The sequence below is a fragment of the Rousettus aegyptiacus genome, unplaced genomic scaffold (genome assembly GCF_014176215.1).
Source record: "Rousettus aegyptiacus isolate mRouAeg1 unplaced genomic scaffold, mRouAeg1.p scaffold_m13_p_2, whole genome shotgun sequence".
In the NCBI taxonomy this organism is placed as follows: Eukaryota; Metazoa; Chordata; class Mammalia; order Chiroptera; family Pteropodidae; genus Rousettus; species Rousettus aegyptiacus.
In genome coordinates, this window is record NW_023416295.1 from 128,840,974 (window position 1) to 128,860,672 (window position 19,699).

The 19,699-nt window shown below is 44.1% G+C and overlaps 1 protein-coding gene and 1 long non-coding RNA gene across 2 annotated transcripts; one reads left to right on the forward strand and one right to left on the reverse strand.

Annotated features, from left to right (window-relative positions):
• Window positions 1-749: 749 nt before the first annotated feature.
• KRT18 (keratin 18) lies at window positions 750-4,474 on the reverse strand. The gene is made up of 7 exons (XM_016142679.2): window positions 3,936-4,474; window positions 3,129-3,211; window positions 2,646-2,802; window positions 1,951-2,115; window positions 1,714-1,839; window positions 1,188-1,411; window positions 750-938 (listed from the first exon to the last, which is right to left on the reverse strand). Exons 1-7 carry the CDS (start codon window positions 4,347-4,349, stop codon window positions 821-823), a joined length of 1,287 nt encoding a protein of 428 aa, XP_015998165.1. The 5' UTR covers window positions 4,350-4,474; the 3' UTR covers window positions 750-820.
• Window positions 4,475-4,581: 107 nt separating this feature from the next.
• On the forward strand, window positions 4,582-10,919 carry LOC118613703. Its single transcript, XR_004955722.1, has 2 exons — window positions 4,582-7,121; window positions 7,419-10,919. It is a non-coding gene; the product is annotated as an uncharacterized LOC118613703 (long non-coding RNA).
• The last annotated feature ends 8,780 nt before the right edge of the window (window positions 10,920-19,699 follow it).

The window sequence follows — 19,699 nt, forward strand, 5'->3', positions numbered from 1 at the left end:
AGACTCCTGCAGAGACTGAGGGGCAGGGTGGACAAAGTAGAGGTTGGAGAGAGAATGGAAGGAAGTGGGGCAGGTGACTGTTAATTAAAGGAAGGTAGGATACCTTCCCTTCAGGTAGAATGTTTTCCTCCAGCTAGAACCCAAGCACCCAGAAGCCGCAGGGGTCCCTGCCCATAGAAGCTCCCACATAACCTCTTCCGTCACTCACGCTCAGCCCTCACTCATGACCTGCAATCATTGCTTTTACTAGCTAGACCTGTAGTGTGCTAAAAGTCATATCCCAATTGAGTGAAGGAACAGAACATTGGGACCACAGGTTTGGGGGCTGAATGTGGGAAGGTTTGGGGGAGAAGCTGGGGCTGGGAAGCACTTGGCAGTGGGTCAAGGATGCAGAGTGGCAAGGGTCGGGAGGGCCAGCTGAGTGTTCTGGTCCTGCATTTCTCTTTCTTTTGCCTTGTCCTTGGGTCTACTTCCTTCTCAAGCTCAGATTTCTAAGGAGCACCTGTCACACAGGGGCCTTACGATCTTCAAGGCTAAGATTTCACAATTTTATTGTAGTTTCCTCACTGCCCTTGGCCCATTCTCTCCTCTTTCTCTGAGAAGGTGTTTCCAAGAAGGCAGACCCTTCCTTTGCCCACTCCTCCACATAATGAAATGCCTGGGGTCAGAGGGGATTCCTGCCTGAATAGAGATAGTACTATTGGATAAGGGGATTTGCACATATGAAAAAAGTCAAGGAAGATGCAAAGTGATGTTCAATGATCTCTGAACTTTTTATTGGCCTCCTGCCCCTCCCAAGGGATGCCCCACTTCTTCTGCCTTAACGCCTCAGAATTTTGGTGTCATTGACCTCAGACACAACTTTGCCATCCACGATCTTGCGAGTGGTGGTCTTTTGTATGGATTGCATGGAGTTGCTGTCCAGGGCATCACTAAGACTGTAACAGAAGACAAAACCTCAGTTATAAACAGCCCCACAGAGAAAGGAGATGAAGAAAGTGGAGGGAAAAATCCTCTGGATCTCCACTTTTATTTCTGAACCTCCATAACCATTACCCCCTTGGAGACACAGGGGCGCTCCCTGACCATCAGCTCAGTGCTCAGTGGGGCTTACCAAAAGCTCAAGATTTGGGGAGAAGTAATACTTGGAGATTAGTTTGTGTGGGTGGGAGGAGACCCCCTCTTACTCGAAATCCTCCCCCTCTTCCAGCAGGCGGCGGTAGGTGGCAATCTCAGCCTCCAGCTTGACTTTGATGTTCAGCAGGGCCTCATACTCCTGGGCCTGGCGCTGCCCCTCTGCCCGGGTCTGGGCCAGCTCTGATTCCAGGTGCAGCAGGATCCCGTTGAGCTGTTCCATCTGCATGGCATAGCGTGCCTCCACTTCTGTCAGGCTGTTTTCCAAGCTGGCCTTCTGCGGGGGGAAGGGTTAGGTGAGCCTCGACACACAGTGGAGGGAGAGTCTGAAACTTTTAGCAGAGTTATTCAGAACTCAGGTCTTCACTCTTTGCAACTTTTTTGAACACTTACTTTGTGCCAGGTACTAGGGTAGCGGGTAGGAGCAGTAGGAAATGCAAAGAGAAAAAAAATCTCTTTCTGAGCAAAAGGAATTTATGATGGAAGGGGTAGGATTTGGGCTAAGATGGGATTGTGCCTGAGGGCGACAAGACTCCAGTGGCCAGGGAAAGTTGGGGCAGGTGAAGCGAGGGCTCTTACCAAATTTTTCATCGAATTCAGGTCGATTTCCAAAGATTGGACTGTACGTCTCAGCTCCGTGAGTGTCATCTCGGCAGCTCCTATCTCAGCGGTCTGCGAAGTGACTACTGTGGTGCTCTCCTCAATCTGCAGGTGGGGTATGATCCTCAGGTCCCTCCTTCTCTGTCTGCCTGCCTCCCACCCAACCCCTTGGGCCTCTGTGCTGAGCAGGCATCCGTCCCCTTTCCCCTCTTGTACCTGTTGGGACCAGTACTTGTCTAGCTCTTCTCTGTTCTTCCGAGCCAGTTCGTCATACCGGACCCGGATGTCCGCCATGATCTTGCTGAGGTCTTGAGATTTGGGGGCATCCAACTCCACGGTCAACCCAGAGTTGGCAATCTGGTTTTGTAGACCATTTACTTCCTAAGGGAGAGAGGGACAAAAAAATGAGGAGGGGGTCACGGTAGAGTTCCAGTAAGGCTCTTCAGCTGCGACTACCTCTTCCAGGCCTACAGGCTCAGTTGGAGAACAGAGGAAACCCTCAGCGTTAAACTCTGGGCTTTCTACTCCAGATGGGTAAAATATTACCCACTCACTGCCCATGCCTGTGACTCACAGGCGATTTCTCTCTCCTCACTTCACGCTGTCCCTCCATCTAGCCTCCTTCCATGAACCCGCTCTTTACCTTCTTTCAGCAAGCCCACCAGCTCCACCTACTCTCACTCCTGCATCACTCCTCACTCCTAGTGCTTCTACCTTTGTCTTCGTCTCGTTCTTTAACCCATGGCCTCTTGATTTCATCACGCTAACTCAGGTGACACACTAAGTATGGCCCAGGCTGGTAGTTCTAAACTTCCCTGTAAGACTACTTGTAGGTGGCCTGCTCCATCTATTTGCCCATTCAGACTTGTCTTGGCCCCTGGTTCCCGGCCTGGCCAGTGGCCCCTCCTTGCCTCCTCATGGTTCTTCTTCATGAAAAGCAGCTCCTCCTTGAGAGCCTCGATCTCTGTCTCCAGCTGCAGCCGAGTGATATTGGTGTCATCAATGACCTTTCGGAGTCCATTGATGTCACTCTCCACAGACTGGCGCATGGCCAGCTCTGTCTCATACCTGTGGGAGTGGAGGCAATCAGATGGGCACCCATCTCTAATCCAGAACCTTCTCAACCTATACCACCTCCTAAGAGCAGCCCTGTATCCACTACAAACTGGCAACTGAGTCAGAAATCAGGTAATAATCCTCTGAGCACCATTCCTGGCACTTGGGGGCCAGTCTCCGCAAGCTGGGTTACATAATAAATAAACCAACGGAACCTCTCATCCACCCAGCTCCACCCACAGCTGAACAAGATCCCACAGTGAGCCTTTAGCTGACCCAGCCCCAGGAGCTGAACATTCTTAGCTCCACCCCCAGCTCCCTAGCCCCTCCAGCCTTACTTGACTCTGAAGTCATCAGCAGCAAGGCGGGCATTGTCAATCTGTAGAACGATGCGGGCATTGTCCACAGAACTTGCAAAGATCTGGGGGGATTGGTGAGAGATGTTGCTCCATGAATGGGAAATCAATGATGGATGAGCTGAGTGTGTCGGAGGTGTTAAACGTCTCAGTGAAAACTTCCTGGTCCCAGGAATAGCCACTTGCCACCTGTGACCCTCACTCTGTTCCCTCCTTTCCTGGAGTCCCAAATCTCAGGGGTCCCACGGGTCTCCCACTGCCCCTCCCTCAGGGCCTCTGCCAGATAGTCTGCTTGGAGTAAGCACCTAACAAGTCCTCTCTCTGGCCCTCCCCTGAGATTTTTTTTCCTAATGCACCTGCTCCCTTCCCCTCTCCTGCCCCCCAGGTAGGCCTCTAGTTTATTCTTAGATGACTCAGCCTTAACCACATCCGCTTAACTCTTTAACTGTCCTCACTTGGCCAGAAGCCAGGGTCTGAGTCCTTTTTATGGGCCTTGTCTCACCTCCCTCCATAAGGTCCGCTTCCCAGGCAAAGCTCCTGTCTCCCCCTTCCCATTATCCCCAAGGAAAGGACCTTCCCATGCTCAGTCGCCACCCTTGGGGTCCCTGTAGCCAGGGGTATGTGTGGAAATCCAGGGCTTTCCTAACACCCTCCTTGGACAATAGGAGGCGGGGTGGAGACAGAAAGCGGGAAGGAGTCAATTCACCCACCCTATTAAAATTCCTGTCCTGGGGAGAGGGGGAGGCAAACAGGGCTGGGAGTTGGGCTTCTCCCTCTATGCCCCCTTACCTGAGCCCTCAGGTCCTCGATGGTCTTAAAGTAATGTCCCCAGTCTCTGACCTGGGGTCCCTTCTTCTCCAGGTGTTCCCGGATTTTGCTCTCCAGTCTCCTATTATCAGCCTCCAGGCTCCTCACCCTCTCCAGGTAAGAGGCCAGGCGGTCATTCAGGGATTGCATAGTCTCCTTCTCAGTCTGGATGCCCCCTATGCCCGCTAGGCCCCCGGCCATCCCCGCGGCCAGGCCCCCGGATCCCCAACCACCGCGGACGCTGGTGGAGTGGGATACAGAGATCCGGGAGCCTGAGCCCCCTGCACCTGCATACACGCTGGCGGCGCTGCTGGCCGGCCGGACCCGGTGGCTGGGCGTCTGCACGGAGCCCAGGGTCCGGTAGCTGGAGAAGCTGGAGCGGGTGCTGAAGCTCATGTTGTCCACGGAGGAAGGTGAGAGGCCAAGACTCAGGTTCAAGGCGCGCAGAGCGCCAGGTCTGCAACTCAAGTTATATCACAGAGGGAGGAGGTGGGGTCTGGCCGGGGTAGGCTCCGCCTCTGCCCGAGTCGCCACGCAAGCCTGGGCCACAGGCACAGGTAGATCGCAGTGGAGACACAGTGTCCTCCATTCCAGACCCTCCCCAGTCTTCCCCCGCCCCTCAATTCTCCAGAAAGGGTGTGACTTATCTTTACGGACAGGACAAGGTAGCAGGTGGTGTTGGCTCTGGCAGGAAATGACGTTATTACACCCCTCCCCAGGTAGAGGAGGTGCTGGCCGGTTGAGAATTTTGGGTTTTGGGGGCTGAGAAGTGAAGTCTGGTGTGAGTCTCCGTAGCTGTCCTCAGCCTGAAGCCCAAGTTCTCTCCTGCTATAGGGATCTTGTGGGGAGGGGGATCCTGGAGCCCCAGGAGTCCGGTTAAGAAAACTTGGGAGCTGGAGAAGAGGAAAAGAAACTTAATCCTGAGCCTCAAATCTGCTGGTTTACACACTCTACCCTACCGCACGTGGTTCCCAAACATGCCCACCTGAACACGTCCACTGGCACAAACTCCTGTGGGTATCATATAGACGTGTCTGTCAAACACATTTACTCACCAAGTATGTTCAGACTCCTGAAGACACACTCACCCCTCTCCAACTCACTCTCATGGAGGCCTGGACTCAGTGGGATAGTTTGTAATTTGAACAAGGAGCGTGTCCTCACTTCTGCACACCTATAAATCAGCCTTGCCTACACCCTTGGGTAAACAAATCTATCAAGAGCTTAAAGTTCAACAAATAGTTTTGGGGTAACTACTGTATGTCAGGCCCTATTCTAGTTGCTGGAGGAACAGTAGTGAGTAACTGAGACCAAACTCCCTCATGGAGACTGTAATATGTCCCACATGGTATGGAGGGGGGCCTCAGAGGACAGACATGCCCAACTAGAAACAGTCCAGCCGCGACTTAGCTCTTTTGGCCAGCTCCCCTTACTAGGACTTTTCTGCAGGCCCCCTCCTTTCCTCAGAAGGCTCTCTAGATCCCAAACCTGTCCCCAGAGGGCTGTCTCCTCTAGGAAGCTCAGATCAGAAGAGTGGAGGTAAGAAGTACTCACTGTTCCCTGTGCCCCTGAGGCTGGATGACCACCCCCTGCTAAATGAACTGAGGGAATCCGGAGGAACTGGGCCTTCAGGTCTGTCATCACCAGCAGCTTCTTTGTCCAGCAGGGTCTGGCATTACACACTTGTCTGTGCTCTTTGCTCTGCAGTGGACCTATTGATTCTTATCGAGCTGCCTGCTGAACTGCAGAGGTGGAAATAGGCAGCAGAAGACTAGGCCTAGGAAGGAAAGAGGGCCTGGGAGAGGCTGGGCCATGGGACCACCCAGTGAGGAAACACATCTCAGAAATGGAGGGCTTGGTCCTAGCCTTGGCCCAGGCCTGCTACTTTCCAGTGGGGAAAAACCCACAGTACTCAATGCGAACTGGCCAGGAGAAGGTCAAAGTGGAAGCTGGCCAGGGAGGGTCAGGGCTTGCTGAAGGCCAAAAGGCAAATGAAATGCAAAATAACATACAAGCAAATGCCCACTCATTTTGCATGGGAGGTTTCTGGGAGATTAGAGGTGCCAGCCAGTCAAAGGGGTGTCTCTTGCTGTCACCCTCACAGTCTCCCCTGGGTTCTAGAATTGACATGTTGTACAGAACTGCACAATAAGGTATATAGATTGAACATGTGATAATTGTCTTTGCTGTTTCTACTAAGCTTGAAGTAAGCCAGTGTGGGTACTTTGCTAGCCGTGTGACCTTGGAGAAGTCACTTCTGAACTTCAATTTCTTCACTTATAAAACCTGTCCAATCTATCTCCTGGGGGTAGTAGTGGATGTAAATATTAATTATCACTCACTCATTTATTAAACAAATTCCAATTATCTAATGCAGAGTAAGTCTCTAAAACATCCAGGAGGGCAGAGGTGTGTGTGTGGGGGGGGGGGGGAGTGTCGTCAATTTAATTGTAAAAATGGCTCAAGAATGTAAAGTCACTTAAGATGCCTGGGGAACTTTGAATTCCGCTGGGGATCGGGCCCAAATTCCAGAATTCTTATCCAAGCTCTTTCCCAGATCCTTCTCTGATCCATCCTCCCCCACTCCGGCTGCTCAGGACATTTTGGGGGTCTGTGGAGGTTTAGTCCAGGGGCAGGAGCGGGAGAGCTGCCAGTTGAGTCTTATCTCCTCCCATAGCTCATGTCGGTGGCCACATTCCTGACCTCTTGCGGCATCGGGGCAAATACCGACCTCAGGTTTCCAGCACCAGCCTGCCCTTTTCCACCACTTCCAGATTCTTCTGTGATTCAGGGCCTTTTCACTCCCGCCCCCCACACTGCCTGAGGAGCTCTGGAAGAACTGGAGAAGGGGACATGAGGGAGAAGTTTCGGTCCCCAGATTCCTAACCCTAGGGCCCTCAGACAGTGTGGGGATGAGAGGAAAGGGGAATGGGGGAGGGGTGATTGGGAGGCTGGTCCTGGGAGAAGGAGGGGCGCTGGTGAGAGGTTCCTGGAACAAAGTGAAAAGGCACTTAAAATAAAGAGATCCAGCAGAATGGAGTCGTGAAAGGGGGGAAACAGTTCCCCACCACCATCCTGCTCTGCATTCCAACGTCCTGCTGAGGGACAGTGGGAAAGCTGAGGGGCAGGCTTAACTTTTGAGTAAACTCCGAGATGATCCCGGTAAAGGTGGGTCAGCTCATTCTTCCTCCTCCCCACATTCTCCCTCTGAGGGCTGGAGCCAAAGGCCCTGGGGAAACTAGATGGTGGAAGATTAGGGGATTAGGCAGGATCGTGAGGCCTGGAGTCCTTCAGGTTTTGCTTTATCATTTAGGCTGAAAATTTCTTGCTCATCTCTGAGGGGTGAGAATAGCAATTGAGGGAGGAGAATGCTTTAGAATAGCAACTGAGGTATGGGAGTGTGGTGGGGGTGGGGTGTGTAGAGCCCAAACAGGAAGGGACTGATTCCCATCCTCTTTTCCAAAGGTGTGATTGTGTGTTGGAGAGAGTGACAGGCCCCCCAGTGTTGGGGAAGGTTGGAGGCAGCCAGATGGGTGAGAGGATGGCCTTGGGAGACTCACCCCAACTCTCCTCATTGGAGGGCCCAGAACATGCCAGGGGGCCCCTCACAGGAGGATTCCAAGGGGTACTGGAAATGATTTTGATTTAAACAATTAATGAAAAGGGGTGCTGGTTGAGAGAGGCTGGGGGACCAGCGAGTGTGGTTAGGTGGGCTGTGGAGGCTGGTGGGATGATGTGGGTTGTAGCTGGGTTAGGTGTGGGACCCAATCTGACTTTGGGAATTTCTCTGGGGGTGCTCCTGCCACATTTGTAGGCCCTGGCTTGACCTGTCCAGTGCGAAGTGGGGGAGGGGTCCTGAGAGCTCAGGTTGGCCCTTTACCATAGGGCTGAGAGGGTCAAAGAATGCTCTGACACTTTTATGTCGTTGCTTCAGTTGGTTTTGCACCCAAGGGGTCATTCCCCAGGGATAAAGAAAGGAAAGATCAGTGCTGAGGAGCACATGACTATCCAGGGATCTTTAGTGCTGAAACTCAGAGAGGATTCCTAGGAATCTGACTCTTCTATGAGCCCCTTCTACTCCCTGGGCCCCCCTGCAACCTCTTCTGGCAAAACTAGTTCTCACCCGCCAGAGGGGGCCTCTCCTAGTCTTATGACCTCTTCTTCTGACCTGATCTTCCTGGTCTCTCTTCAGGTATAACCCCTATACCTCAGTGCCTTGCGCCCAGCCTATAATGGGTGGCACGCAGGATGAGCATGGCACTTGGTGTCATAAGACCTGGTTTTAAGGTCCCACTGCTGGCTAGATTATCTTGGGCAAATTTACTTGCCTTGGTCTCCTTGGCTATAGAATTAGGATTATAACTGTATCTACTCCAAGAGTTTTCATGAAGATCAAATGAGAATCTGTCCAGAGGAGTTTGACAATTGAAAAGCCAGCTGATTTTCTCTCTGTCTCGTTCACCCTCACCTACTCCTTTTCTTCCCAGCTCCCTTATTTTACCCTCACTACTCCCTCGCCTTCTGCTCCCTGTTCATCACTATTTCTTTCCTTTCAAACTGGGCACAGGGTTAGGACAGCTAAGACTAAGTCTATGGAAAAGGGGGTGAAATTAAACAATAGAATGGCTGAGAACCTATCTGAAAGTTCTCCTGCCCATGGGCATCTCTCTATCGATCTCTCTCCCCTTGGTTTTAGACTTGGCTGAAGCATGTGGTAGGGGATGCAGCTTTCAAGGCCAAGGCCTGCCCTTAGGGCTTTTGCACAAACTTGACAAAGGTGGCCTCTTCCTTGGCTCCTCGGCCTAGTGCCCTTGTACACTGACCAACCTGCACGGCCAGATATGGTGGCCCTGTCTGGAGTCACCCACCTAGAGATTTGGGGGAAACCCTGGTATGAATGAGATGACCTAAGGACAAAGGTCAGACAAAAGAAGTGGGCAGAGTCTGCAGGGGATGGTGGTGGGGGTGGGGACTAAGGCAAGAAGAGGAGGAAGACATGGGAAAAGGTGGAGAAAGAGGAGGAGGCCCAGGTTCCTGCCAGCTGCCAGGAGAGAGAGAGGTATCATGGAAGCCCAGGAGAAGGAGTTTCTAGGAGGGGCAGTCAGAGGCCAGATACACAGAGAGATCAAGGAGGCTGAGGACAAGAGCACTTCCAGTAACGTTATGGACACTAAAGCTGGGTGCTGCAAGGCTGAGGAGTGAGTGGTTAGTGACAAAGTGGTGGCAGAGCATAGACTTGTCTTCTAAGAAGTTTGTCAGAGAAGGAAAGGAAAAAAATAGGATAATATCTTGTTGTAAGGAGCAAGGTTGATGGAAGATTTCTTTAGGATGGTACAGTTTAGACAAGCTGTTTGACAATTAAACAAGAGATAATGATAAATTGTGGTTGGTGTTATGCCAGGGCAAGTCCAGGGAAAAATGAGAGGCCATCGCAGCAACCACTAACCTAGCCTAAGATCCTGGGGGAATTGACATTTAAGCTGAAACCTGCAAGGTGATAGTACTTGTAGGTGGCACAGCTGGGATTTGACATATGTAACCCTATGTGCTCTTGCATCTCTACCTATGGGAAGAGTGGGGCAGAGGAAGGAGGAGACTGCCGCGCAGGTGCGGAGAAACATGGTCTATCCACAAAGCATGAAAGGTTACGTGAATGATTTTGAGGTCCCAGTGGAGGTTACGCAGCATGGCTCAATGACGGGAGCAACCACCAAGAAATGATCTGTATCCCGGGGCATCTCTTACTGAGAAATGAGAGGGTGGGAGTGGTGGAAACTCAGGAGCAAAGGAGTCTAGGCTTAAAACATTGCTGAAATGACAGACTCTTAGGGAGGGTTGAGTGGGGAAGCAAAGGCAACCAGAAGACCTCCTTGGAAAAGGAAGAGTCTGGGAACTGGGAGTTGACATGACGGATGACAGCAGCTATATAGGGAGCATGAGATGTGGCATGTCAGAGAGGGGATTATCAGAGTTTAGGGTGAGAGCAGTTGATGTCATTTGAGAGTGGCTGAAGGTGCTGAAAATCATGGAGTTAAGGATTCAAGGAAAAGAGGTGATGAGAAAAGAGCATAGATTTTGGAGTTAGACAGATCTGAGTTTATATCCCTGATATTCAGTTGTTTTGTTTGTTTGTTTTGTTTGTTTGTTTTTTTAATTCTCTTGTTGCAGGAATTAAACATACATAATAGGATCTGGAGCATAGCATGTGCTTTTCAACGGTGCCGCTCTACCTCTTTCTGGAAGAATCATCAGCATGAAGGTTCAAGTCTCTCCGTTTGGTTCAGTTTCACAATGAGCTGGAAATACAAAGATAAATAAAAAAATAATAATCAAATAGATGATAATTACAGGGCACAGATAATTTGGCAAACAAAATATGAAAATCTCTGAAGTACTATCAAAGGAGGGAATAATTCATCCATTTGTTCACTATTTGTAAGGGACCTACCATATGCCAGACATGTTCTAGGCTCTGGAGATGTAGCCAAGAAAAGTCAAATAGGTTAGCTTGCTATCACAGAACTCACATTCTAGGTATTGAAGGATTGGGGTCATAGAGAACCTCATGGGGGAGGAAATGCTTGGAATGAGGTTCAAAAAATGAATAAGAACTTGCTAGTAAGGCGAGGGGGTCAAGGAAAAGGCGTTCTGCATAGAACCACCTGCACTGTGACCATCAGAGTCTTTACCACTGAGTTTCAGAACTGTATCTCCTGCTGGTCACTAAATATTATCTCCAATTGGAGGATTCAAAGAAATCATAAACTTATCAGATCTAAGGCTGAATGGATAATCTTCCTGCATCTGCTTTTTTTCTTTACTTGCTTTTAAAAAATTCAGATTTTGTGTTACAAATTGCATATAGTAACAATTACCCTTTTTAAGTATATAGTTAAATAAGTTTTGACAAATAAATACAGTCATAGAACTGCTACCATAAATCAATATATAAAACATTTTAATCACCTCAAAAGTCCCATTGTGTTCCTTTATAGGCAAGCTCTCTCACCAACCCCAGCTCTGGCAACCACTGATCTGTCCCTATAGTGTTTCCTTTTTCAGAATGTCATATAAATTAAATCATACAGTTTATAGTCTTTGGCTTCTTTCACTTAGCATAATGCTTTTGTGATTCATCCATGTTATTGCATGTATCAGTAGTTTGCTCCTTTTTATTGCTGTAAAGGATTCCATTGGATGGAGGTAAACAATTTGTTTATCCATTCACTAGTACATAGATATTTGAGTTGTTTCCAGTTTTTAGTAATTATCAATAAAGCTATTTTTATAAACATTTGTGTACAGGTCTTTATGTAAATAAATATTTTCATTTCTCTTGGATAAAATACCGAGGGACGGGATGCTGGGTTATATAAACATGTTTTTTTGTTTTGTTTTGTATTATTTTATTTTATTTTATTTTTGGTTTACATTTTAGCATATTTTATTTATTTTCTGGATTCATCGTACAATTCAATGATTTTTAAAATTATAGTTGGCATACAATAATATATTAGTTTTAGTTGTACAGCAGAGTGATTAGAGATCTATATAACTCACAAAGTGATCACCCCACTAAATCTAGTACTCCTCTTCTCCCTTACATGTTTATTAAAGTGTATGTTTAACTTCGCGATAAACTGCCAAATTGTTTTCTAAAGTAGCCATATCATTTTGCCTTCTCACCAATAATGTATGAGAGAGTTCCAGTTGCCAGTTGCTCTGCATCCTCACTGGCACTTTGTATTGTCTTTTTTTTTTTTAAACTATAGCTTTTCTTTGTGGTTTTAATTTGTTTTTTCCTAGTGATTAATGATGTTGAGCATCTTTTTATGTGTTTTCGTTGCCATCTGTATCTCTTCTTTAATAAAATGTCTGTTCAAATCTTTCATCCATTTAAAAATATTGATTTTTAAAAATCATTATTAGAATGTGAGAGTTTTTTAAGAAATAAATGTGGGTTTAATTTCTTCATCACATATGTGATTTATAATTATTTTCTCCTAGTTTGGGGTTGTCTTTCCATTCTTTTATCAGTGTCTTTTGAGGAGAGGTTCTTAATTCTGAAGAAGTCCAATTTATCAGGTTATTTTATGGATTATGCTTTAGTGCTGAATTTAAGAAATCTTTGCTTATCTGAGAGTCACATAGATTTTTTCTGTTTTCTTCTAGAAGTTTTATGATTTTAGGTTTTATATTTTAGCTTATGATTTATTTGAGTTAATATGTTGGCAGATATTTCTCCCCATCTGTGGCTTATCTTTGTATTTTTTAATATAAAATTTTATTTTATTTTTCATCAGCTCAAGTCAACAATTTAAAAGGAGAATTAAATGCATTAAAGGAAAAATAATTTTAAAGTAAAATGTAGGTTAGAATTTTCACAGAGGTAACAAGGGTTGTAAGAAATGCATGACACAAAAATATCAATTAAATTTTCTAAGTTTGACTGCAATTAATCTTGCCCAGTATACCAAAGCTACATTCAAATCATTTTCTTTTAGTTGACTATATTGTGGTTTCTTACAGATTTTTCAACAAATAGTCATGAAGCTTTAAATTTTTTACAGATGGTTGATTATACTATAATACTTAAACATGTATTTAAATTTTAAAAAATATTTTTATTTTTTTAAATTGTAAATGACATACCATATTATTTTAGTTTCAGATGTACAATACAATGATTAGACATTTATGTAACTTATGAAGTGATCACCCTGATTAGCACCTATCTGATACCATATACAGTTATAACATTTTGTATTTTCTTAACAATGTCATTAGAAAAGATGAAGTTTTAAATTTTGATATAATCCCATTATCAATTTTTTCTCCTAAGTTTTGTGTTTTTGTATTTGTTCCAAGAAATCTTTATCTAACCCAAGATCACCAAGATTTTTTTCTTGTGTTTTCTTGTAAAAGTGTATAGTTTTAGGTTTTATATTTTGAGTTGATTCTTGTCTATGATGTGAGGTTAACTTTTTTCTTTTCATGAGGATGCCCAAATGTTGCGGCACCATATGTTGAAAGGACTATTCTTCCTCTAATGATCTAGTTTGACACCATTGTGTGAGTCTCTTTTTGGAATTTATTATGTTCCAATAATGTATATATATTGTTATGCTGATACTTCGCTGTCTTTATTATTGTAGCTTTATGATAGTGTGAGTCAACTTTCTTCTTCTTCAAAATTGTTTTGGCTATTCTGGTCCTTTTGCTTTTCTGTATAAATTTTTAGAATCAGTTTCTCAATTTCTAAGTAAAAGCTTACTGAGATTTTGATTGGGACTGCATTAAATTTGTAGATCAACTCAGAGAGAGAATTAGCATCCTAACAATATTGAGTTGAGTCCTTCATTTGCATGAACTTGATATATCTCTTCATTCATATAGGTCTTCTTTAATTTTTCTCATTAATGTTTGTTTTTTATTTTTCAGCACATAAATCTTGCATGTATTTTGTTTGATTGGAAGGTATTTTATGTTTTAAATCCGATCGTAAATGATATTGTGTGATCAATTTCAATTTCTGATTCTTCATTGCTAGTATATAGAAATATAATTGGTTTTTGTAATTGAGCATTTATCCTAAAACCTCAGATTCTTTGGGATTTTTTATGTAGAATATTATTTCATTAGTGAATAAAGACAGCTTTATTTCTTCTTTTCGAATCAGTATGCCTTTTATTTGTTTTTCTTGACTTGTGCTGGCTAACACCACCAGTACAATGTTGAAAAGAAGTGGTGAAAGCCAGTATCTTGGCTTTGTTCCTGATCTTGTGGGGAAAGCATTCATTCTATTACTATTAAAAACGATGTCAGTCATAGGTTTTTGTAGACGCTTTTCATCAAGTTGAGGAAATATTCATAGTTTTCTGAGAGTTCTTGATTATGAATAGTTGTTGAATTTTGTCAAATGGTTTTTCTTCATCAGTTGAGGTGAACATGATTTTTCTTTTTTAGTCTGTTAATAAAATGAATTACATTGATTGATTTCAAATATTGAACCAATCTTGTATTCCTGAGAGAAACTTCACTCGATTATGATGTATTGTTCTTATTCATTGCTAGAGTTGACTAAGGATTTTGCATTGATACTCATGGAGGATATTGGCCTATAAGTTTCTTTTCTTGTACTATTTTTTGTCTTGCACTGATATCAGGGTAATGCTGACCTTATAAAATGAGTTAGAAATTATTTCCTCCTCTTCTATTTTCTGGAAGAATTTACATAGAATTGGTGTTATTTTTTCCTTAAATGTTTGATAGAATTCACCAATGAAGCAATCTGAGTTTAGACATTTTTCTTTTTTGAGAGGTTTTTAACTAAGAATTAAATTTCTTGGGGGTGGCTCCATAGTGTAGTGGTTAGCATGTCTGTTTTGCACGCAGAAGGTGCCACCGACTATATTCGACTATATTCCGGGTGCACCAGGCCACAGGTGCTCACTGTGAGCAGACACCCCGCCTTCAGAGATCCAGTTCTTAAGGGGAAATGACAACATCCATAGGTCAGAGGTGGAAGGGAGGGGGGAGATTAAAGAGGGAGGAAAAAGGTTACATTACTTTAACAGATATATAACTACTTAGATTATCTAATTATTTTTACATGAGCTCTGGTAGTTTGTGTTTTTTAAGAATTTGTCCATTTTGTCTAAGTTGTCTAATTTATAGGCATCAAGTTGTTTATAATATTCACTTATTATCCTTTTAATCTCTATAGGATCTGTAATGATATCCCCTCTTTCATTGCTGATATTGGTAATTTTCTCTGTCTGTCTGTCTGTCTGTCTGTCTCCTCCCTGGATTGAGGTTTATTATAAATTTTTGTCTTTTCCAAGAATCAGCTTTTGGTTTCATTGGCTTACTTTACTGTTTTTGTTTTTAAGGTCATTAATTTCTGCTCTTATGTTTATTCTACCTTCTGCTTGCTTCTTGCTTTGGTTTTAATTTGCTTTTTTTTTTTTTTCCAGTTTCTTAACTTGGAAGCTTAGATTTTTATTTCAAAGCTTTCTTTTTTTTTTTTAAATATAAGTGTTTAATGTTATAAATGTATCTCTATGCACAACTTTATCTGTGTTTCAAAATGTTTAATTAATAAAAAATATTTTTCAAATTCCCTTGTAATTTCTTCTTTTTATCCATGGGTTATTTAGAAGAATGTGGTTTAATCTCCAAATAGGTGAGAGATTTTCCAGATACTCCATTATTAATTTCTAGTTAAAGCCTCTCATTATCAGAAAACATAGATTGTATGATTTCATTTCTTTCAAATTGGTTGAGAATTGTTTTTTGATCCAGAATATGGTCTATCTTGATGAATGTTCCACGTACACTTGAAAAAAACATGTATTCTGCTGTTCTTGAGTAAAATTTTTATATATTCATTAGATCACATTGGCTGATGGTATTGTTCTGGTCTTCTATATCTTTACTGATTTTCTGTCTATTTGTCTTATTAATTAATGAGAAAAGAGTGTTGAAGTCTTCAGGTATAATTATGGATTTGTCTAGTTCTCCTTTAGTCCTATAAATTTCTGTTTTATGTTTTTAAAAACTTTATTGTTGGGAGCATACACATTTAGGATTGTTATATCTTCCTGGTGAATTGGCCCCTTTAGTATACATGTAATATCCCTCTTTATCCTAGAGATATTCCTTATTTTGCACTTCATTTTATCTGATATTTATGGGACTTTCTTCTAATTTTTCCTTCTCAGGGAATAACATCACCACCCAAAGAGGTGTCAAGGGCAGAAGCTGAGTTGTCATTCTTGACACCTCCTACCCTTCACTACCATATTAACCCATTAACAAAACCTGTCCATTTTACCTCTTAAATGACTCTTGAATCTTTCTACTTCTCTCCACCACAATCACCACCCTAGTCCAAGTTATCATTATATTATCTCTTGCTTGGCTTACTCTATTTGTTTACTTGATCTCTTTGAAATTGCTGTGGCCTAATTGATTCGCCACACTATAAGCAGGCAAGATTTATTAAAACACACAAATGAAGTCACCCCTCTAATCTAATTAGATCTAATTAGGTCCTATTATTCTTTAAAAAATTTTTTTATTGAAGAAATGATTTTAGTTAATTTTTCTTTTCCCTGTCTACCAGGTCCTATTATTCTTAAAGCAAAGTCTCCACATGGCTGACAAGGCCCTGCATGGTCTGGCCATCCCTCCCTCTCCAGTTTTCTCCTGCATCTTTTCTCCCTTTTAAGATGGCTAAACTGCCTTTTTTTTTTTTTTTTTCTGTTTCCGGAATATGTCATGCTCCTGCTAACTCAGGGCCTTTGCACGTACGATTCCCTGTATTTAGATCATTTTTTCCCCTTACTGTAGCTTTTTCTGTTAACTTATCCCTTCTATATCTCAGTTCAAGTATTACTTCCTCAGGGAAGTTTTTCTAACTCCTTTAAATTTAGGGCAGGTTCCTTTAAAATATACTTTCATAGGATCATGTTTCTATCACTTAAATAATTTATAGCAATTTATATTTACATCTTTATAGCAATTTATATTACATCTCTGTTTCTCTAACTACATTATAAGCTCCAGGAACCATGTCTATTTTGCTCATCATTGTGTTCTTAGTGCCCGAATTTACTAGTTGCTCAATAAATATTTGTCGAATATAGGGAGAGCCAATAGGTAGCAGAGAAAAAGAAGAGGCAGAAGATTAAGTGGAAAAAGTTGGTAAGAATTGGGTCAAGAATGCATCATTCATTGGCCGTGAAGAGTCTGCGCTTCCTTGCTTCTCAACTTTATTTTGTACCAGATACATTAGGGAACATGTTATAAATGCAAATGCTTAGGTACCACCTCTATCTGCAGAATAATACTTTTTGGGGTTAGAGTCTGGGCCTCTCTTTATAACAAGTTCCCTAGAGATACATTGAAGGCTGAGGGTTACTGTTTTAGGAACTGGGGAGACATTGAAACTTGAAGCAGGGAAGTGTCATGATCAGAGTTGCATTTTGGCAAGACCATTCTAGCTAGATGTCCTGGAAAGATATGAAGGGATCGAGATGAGATTACAGCAATCATGTCCACGAGTGACAATGAATGCCTGAACCAAAGGAGAATCAATAGAAATATAGGGAAGAGAATAGATTTAAGGGAAATTAAGAAGTTAAAGTTGGCTAATATGGGAAAAAGAGAAATAAGGATAGCAACAATAATAACTAACAATTATTGAGCACCTATGAGGTGCCAGGCGCCATTCTATAAGCTTTACATCCATCAAATTTATTTAGCCCCATAACAACCATATGAGGAAGGTTATAATACTATTCCTAGGACTTTAGGTAACTCCTAGGTTTTCTGCTTTGAAGGGAATGATGCTGCTCACCAGATAAGAATGACAAGAGAAAGTGAGGCCAGGAGAATGGCGTTAGATAATGATTTCAATTTAGAACCTACTGACTTTGAGACTTGAGTGAGACATCCCTGTGCTGATTGGAAATAGGGGTCTACAGCTCTCCTGAGAGTCTGGAGATGGCAATCTAGAAGCTATCATCCTGTGAGTGGATGGAATTGGCCCAAGAAAAGAGGTTGACAAAAGATTCTTAATCTGGCCTCTGTGTATGGATTTCTGAGCACATGAGCCCCTTGAGTTATGATTGTGCCTCAGAGTCTCAAAGGGATGCGTGGCCCACCAAAAAGATAAAGGACTGCAGGTACAAGTAGTGGGTAGTTAAAGAGGTTTCAGGAATGAAAGAATAGTCAGTGAGATAGGTAGAAATTCAGAAGGAAATGTCAGGAAGCTAGGATATCTTGTCTTGTTTTGTATATGTATAGTATGTATAATCTTTCTAAAAAGAGGGAGTAGTAACTGGGGTCCATTGCAATATTCAGAAAGGTTGGATAAGAGATAGCTTGAAAAGAGCCCACAAAATTCGGCTTTTAGTTGATCAACAGTGGATTTAATAATTTTTGTAGATGATGGCTGGGGTAGGGGTAGGTGAGAAATGACAATGAACATGGCCTCCGGTTTTGGCAAGTTTGGCTGCAGAGGCAAGGAGAGTGAAGAGTTGGGGGTCAAGGATGATTTTCCTCCCTCCTTCCTCCCTTTATTCTTTTAAGGAGGAAGGGGCTTGTGCATGGATACAGGTAGAGGGCAAAAATCTATCCTGAAATAAGGGCGGGGGTAGCAGAATCAGAGAGACAGGCTATTTAATGGAGCAAGGTTCTGGGGGGTGGATTTCACAGTGCAGGTGGAAAGCCTGCCCCTGAGCACAGGAAGTCCACCCCCACCTCCAAGAAGGAGGTAAAGGAGGGAATGGATATAGATAACAGATGAGGGAGGCATTGTTAAAGATGGTAATGGCAGCCATGGGGGCCCCTTCAGGTACCAAGAGTATATGATTCGGGTGACTAGAAGACAGGAAAGGGTAACGGTGTGTCTCTGGTCTCTCATACCAGCTGAAGAGACTTCTTCTGCTCTGAAGATGTCACTTCATTTTCTTTAGCCTGGGACATCATATTCCTTATGTTCTGACTTGTCCTCCTCCAGGAAGCCTTCCTTGACTGACACACCTACGCTGACCCTTTCTAGCAGTTGGCTCAGTTTCCCATGTCTCAGCGTCTGTCTGTGTGTCTCTGGTCTCAGGAAGTAAAGCTCACAGAGTAGGGTGGGGAGGGGAGAGGAAGACATGTGTAGTAAACCAGGTGGCTTCTTCCTCAGGACTGCTCTTCCCCAGCTCTCAGGATGGGCTCTGCCCACAAGGTGGTGCTCCACCAGAGAAGGTCTGGCTGGCATGGTCTGGGCAACCTGCCCAGTTGGCAAGCTGACAACACGGCCCTCACTCTGGCCCGGGACCTTTGCTCCCTGCCCCGATGGCCCTGGCCTCCGTTGCCATGGCTGCTCCTTAGTTTGGTATAAACAGAGCCTGTTCTCTTCATTTCCAGCTTACTGACGCCCGAGCTGAGCGTCTCCCCAGGGCTGGAATTTTAAGTGTCCAGGTACTTCCCTCTCCCCCACCCCAGGGGAAGCACAAAGACGGTGAGTCATCAAACTTAGGCCCCTTTCCACCCCCTCACTGTTCTCTGGATGACTCTGCTGCTCCCTCCCACCCCACCTGTGTCCTGCTGGAATTGGAGAGCGATGGAGAATAGGGCTGGGATTCTTGTGGTCTATCACCTTGGGTTGTAGGGTGTAAGGAGGAGCCTTTCTGTCCCAGATTACCTCCTTTGGTCTCTTCCTGGTCAGTGGAGGCCCTCCTGAGGCCTATCTACTCCCTGGTATCAGTGAGAGCAATCACAGCTTCTTTCTTCCCTTATCTTCTGGATTCTTGGGGCCCAAGGTGAAGGAGAGGAGAAGATAAGAAAAAAGGAATGTGAAGGAGAAGAACTAGAGATCAGAGGGGAGAAGACTCATCTGGATAGAACAGAATCATAGAATCATTCATTCATTCATTCATTCAGTGAATCAAACAAGTTTCTGTGCTGGGTGCTGAGGGAAACAGAAACATGTATAAGACATGACCTTGCTTTTAAGGGAGGTGACTTGCTGCTGGTATGAGAGCCCTGGACTTGGAATCTAGGGATTCTGGTTTGATTCCAAGTACCACTTTCTGGACAAATTACTTCCCTGAGCTTTGGGTTCCTCATCCGTAAGTAAAGATAATGATATTGGACTCTCAAGGTCATTGTGAGGATCGCATGAGATATTAGCTGATGTTCAATGTATGTTATATGAAGATCAGGTTTACAATCAGGGAGGGGTGCTGCGG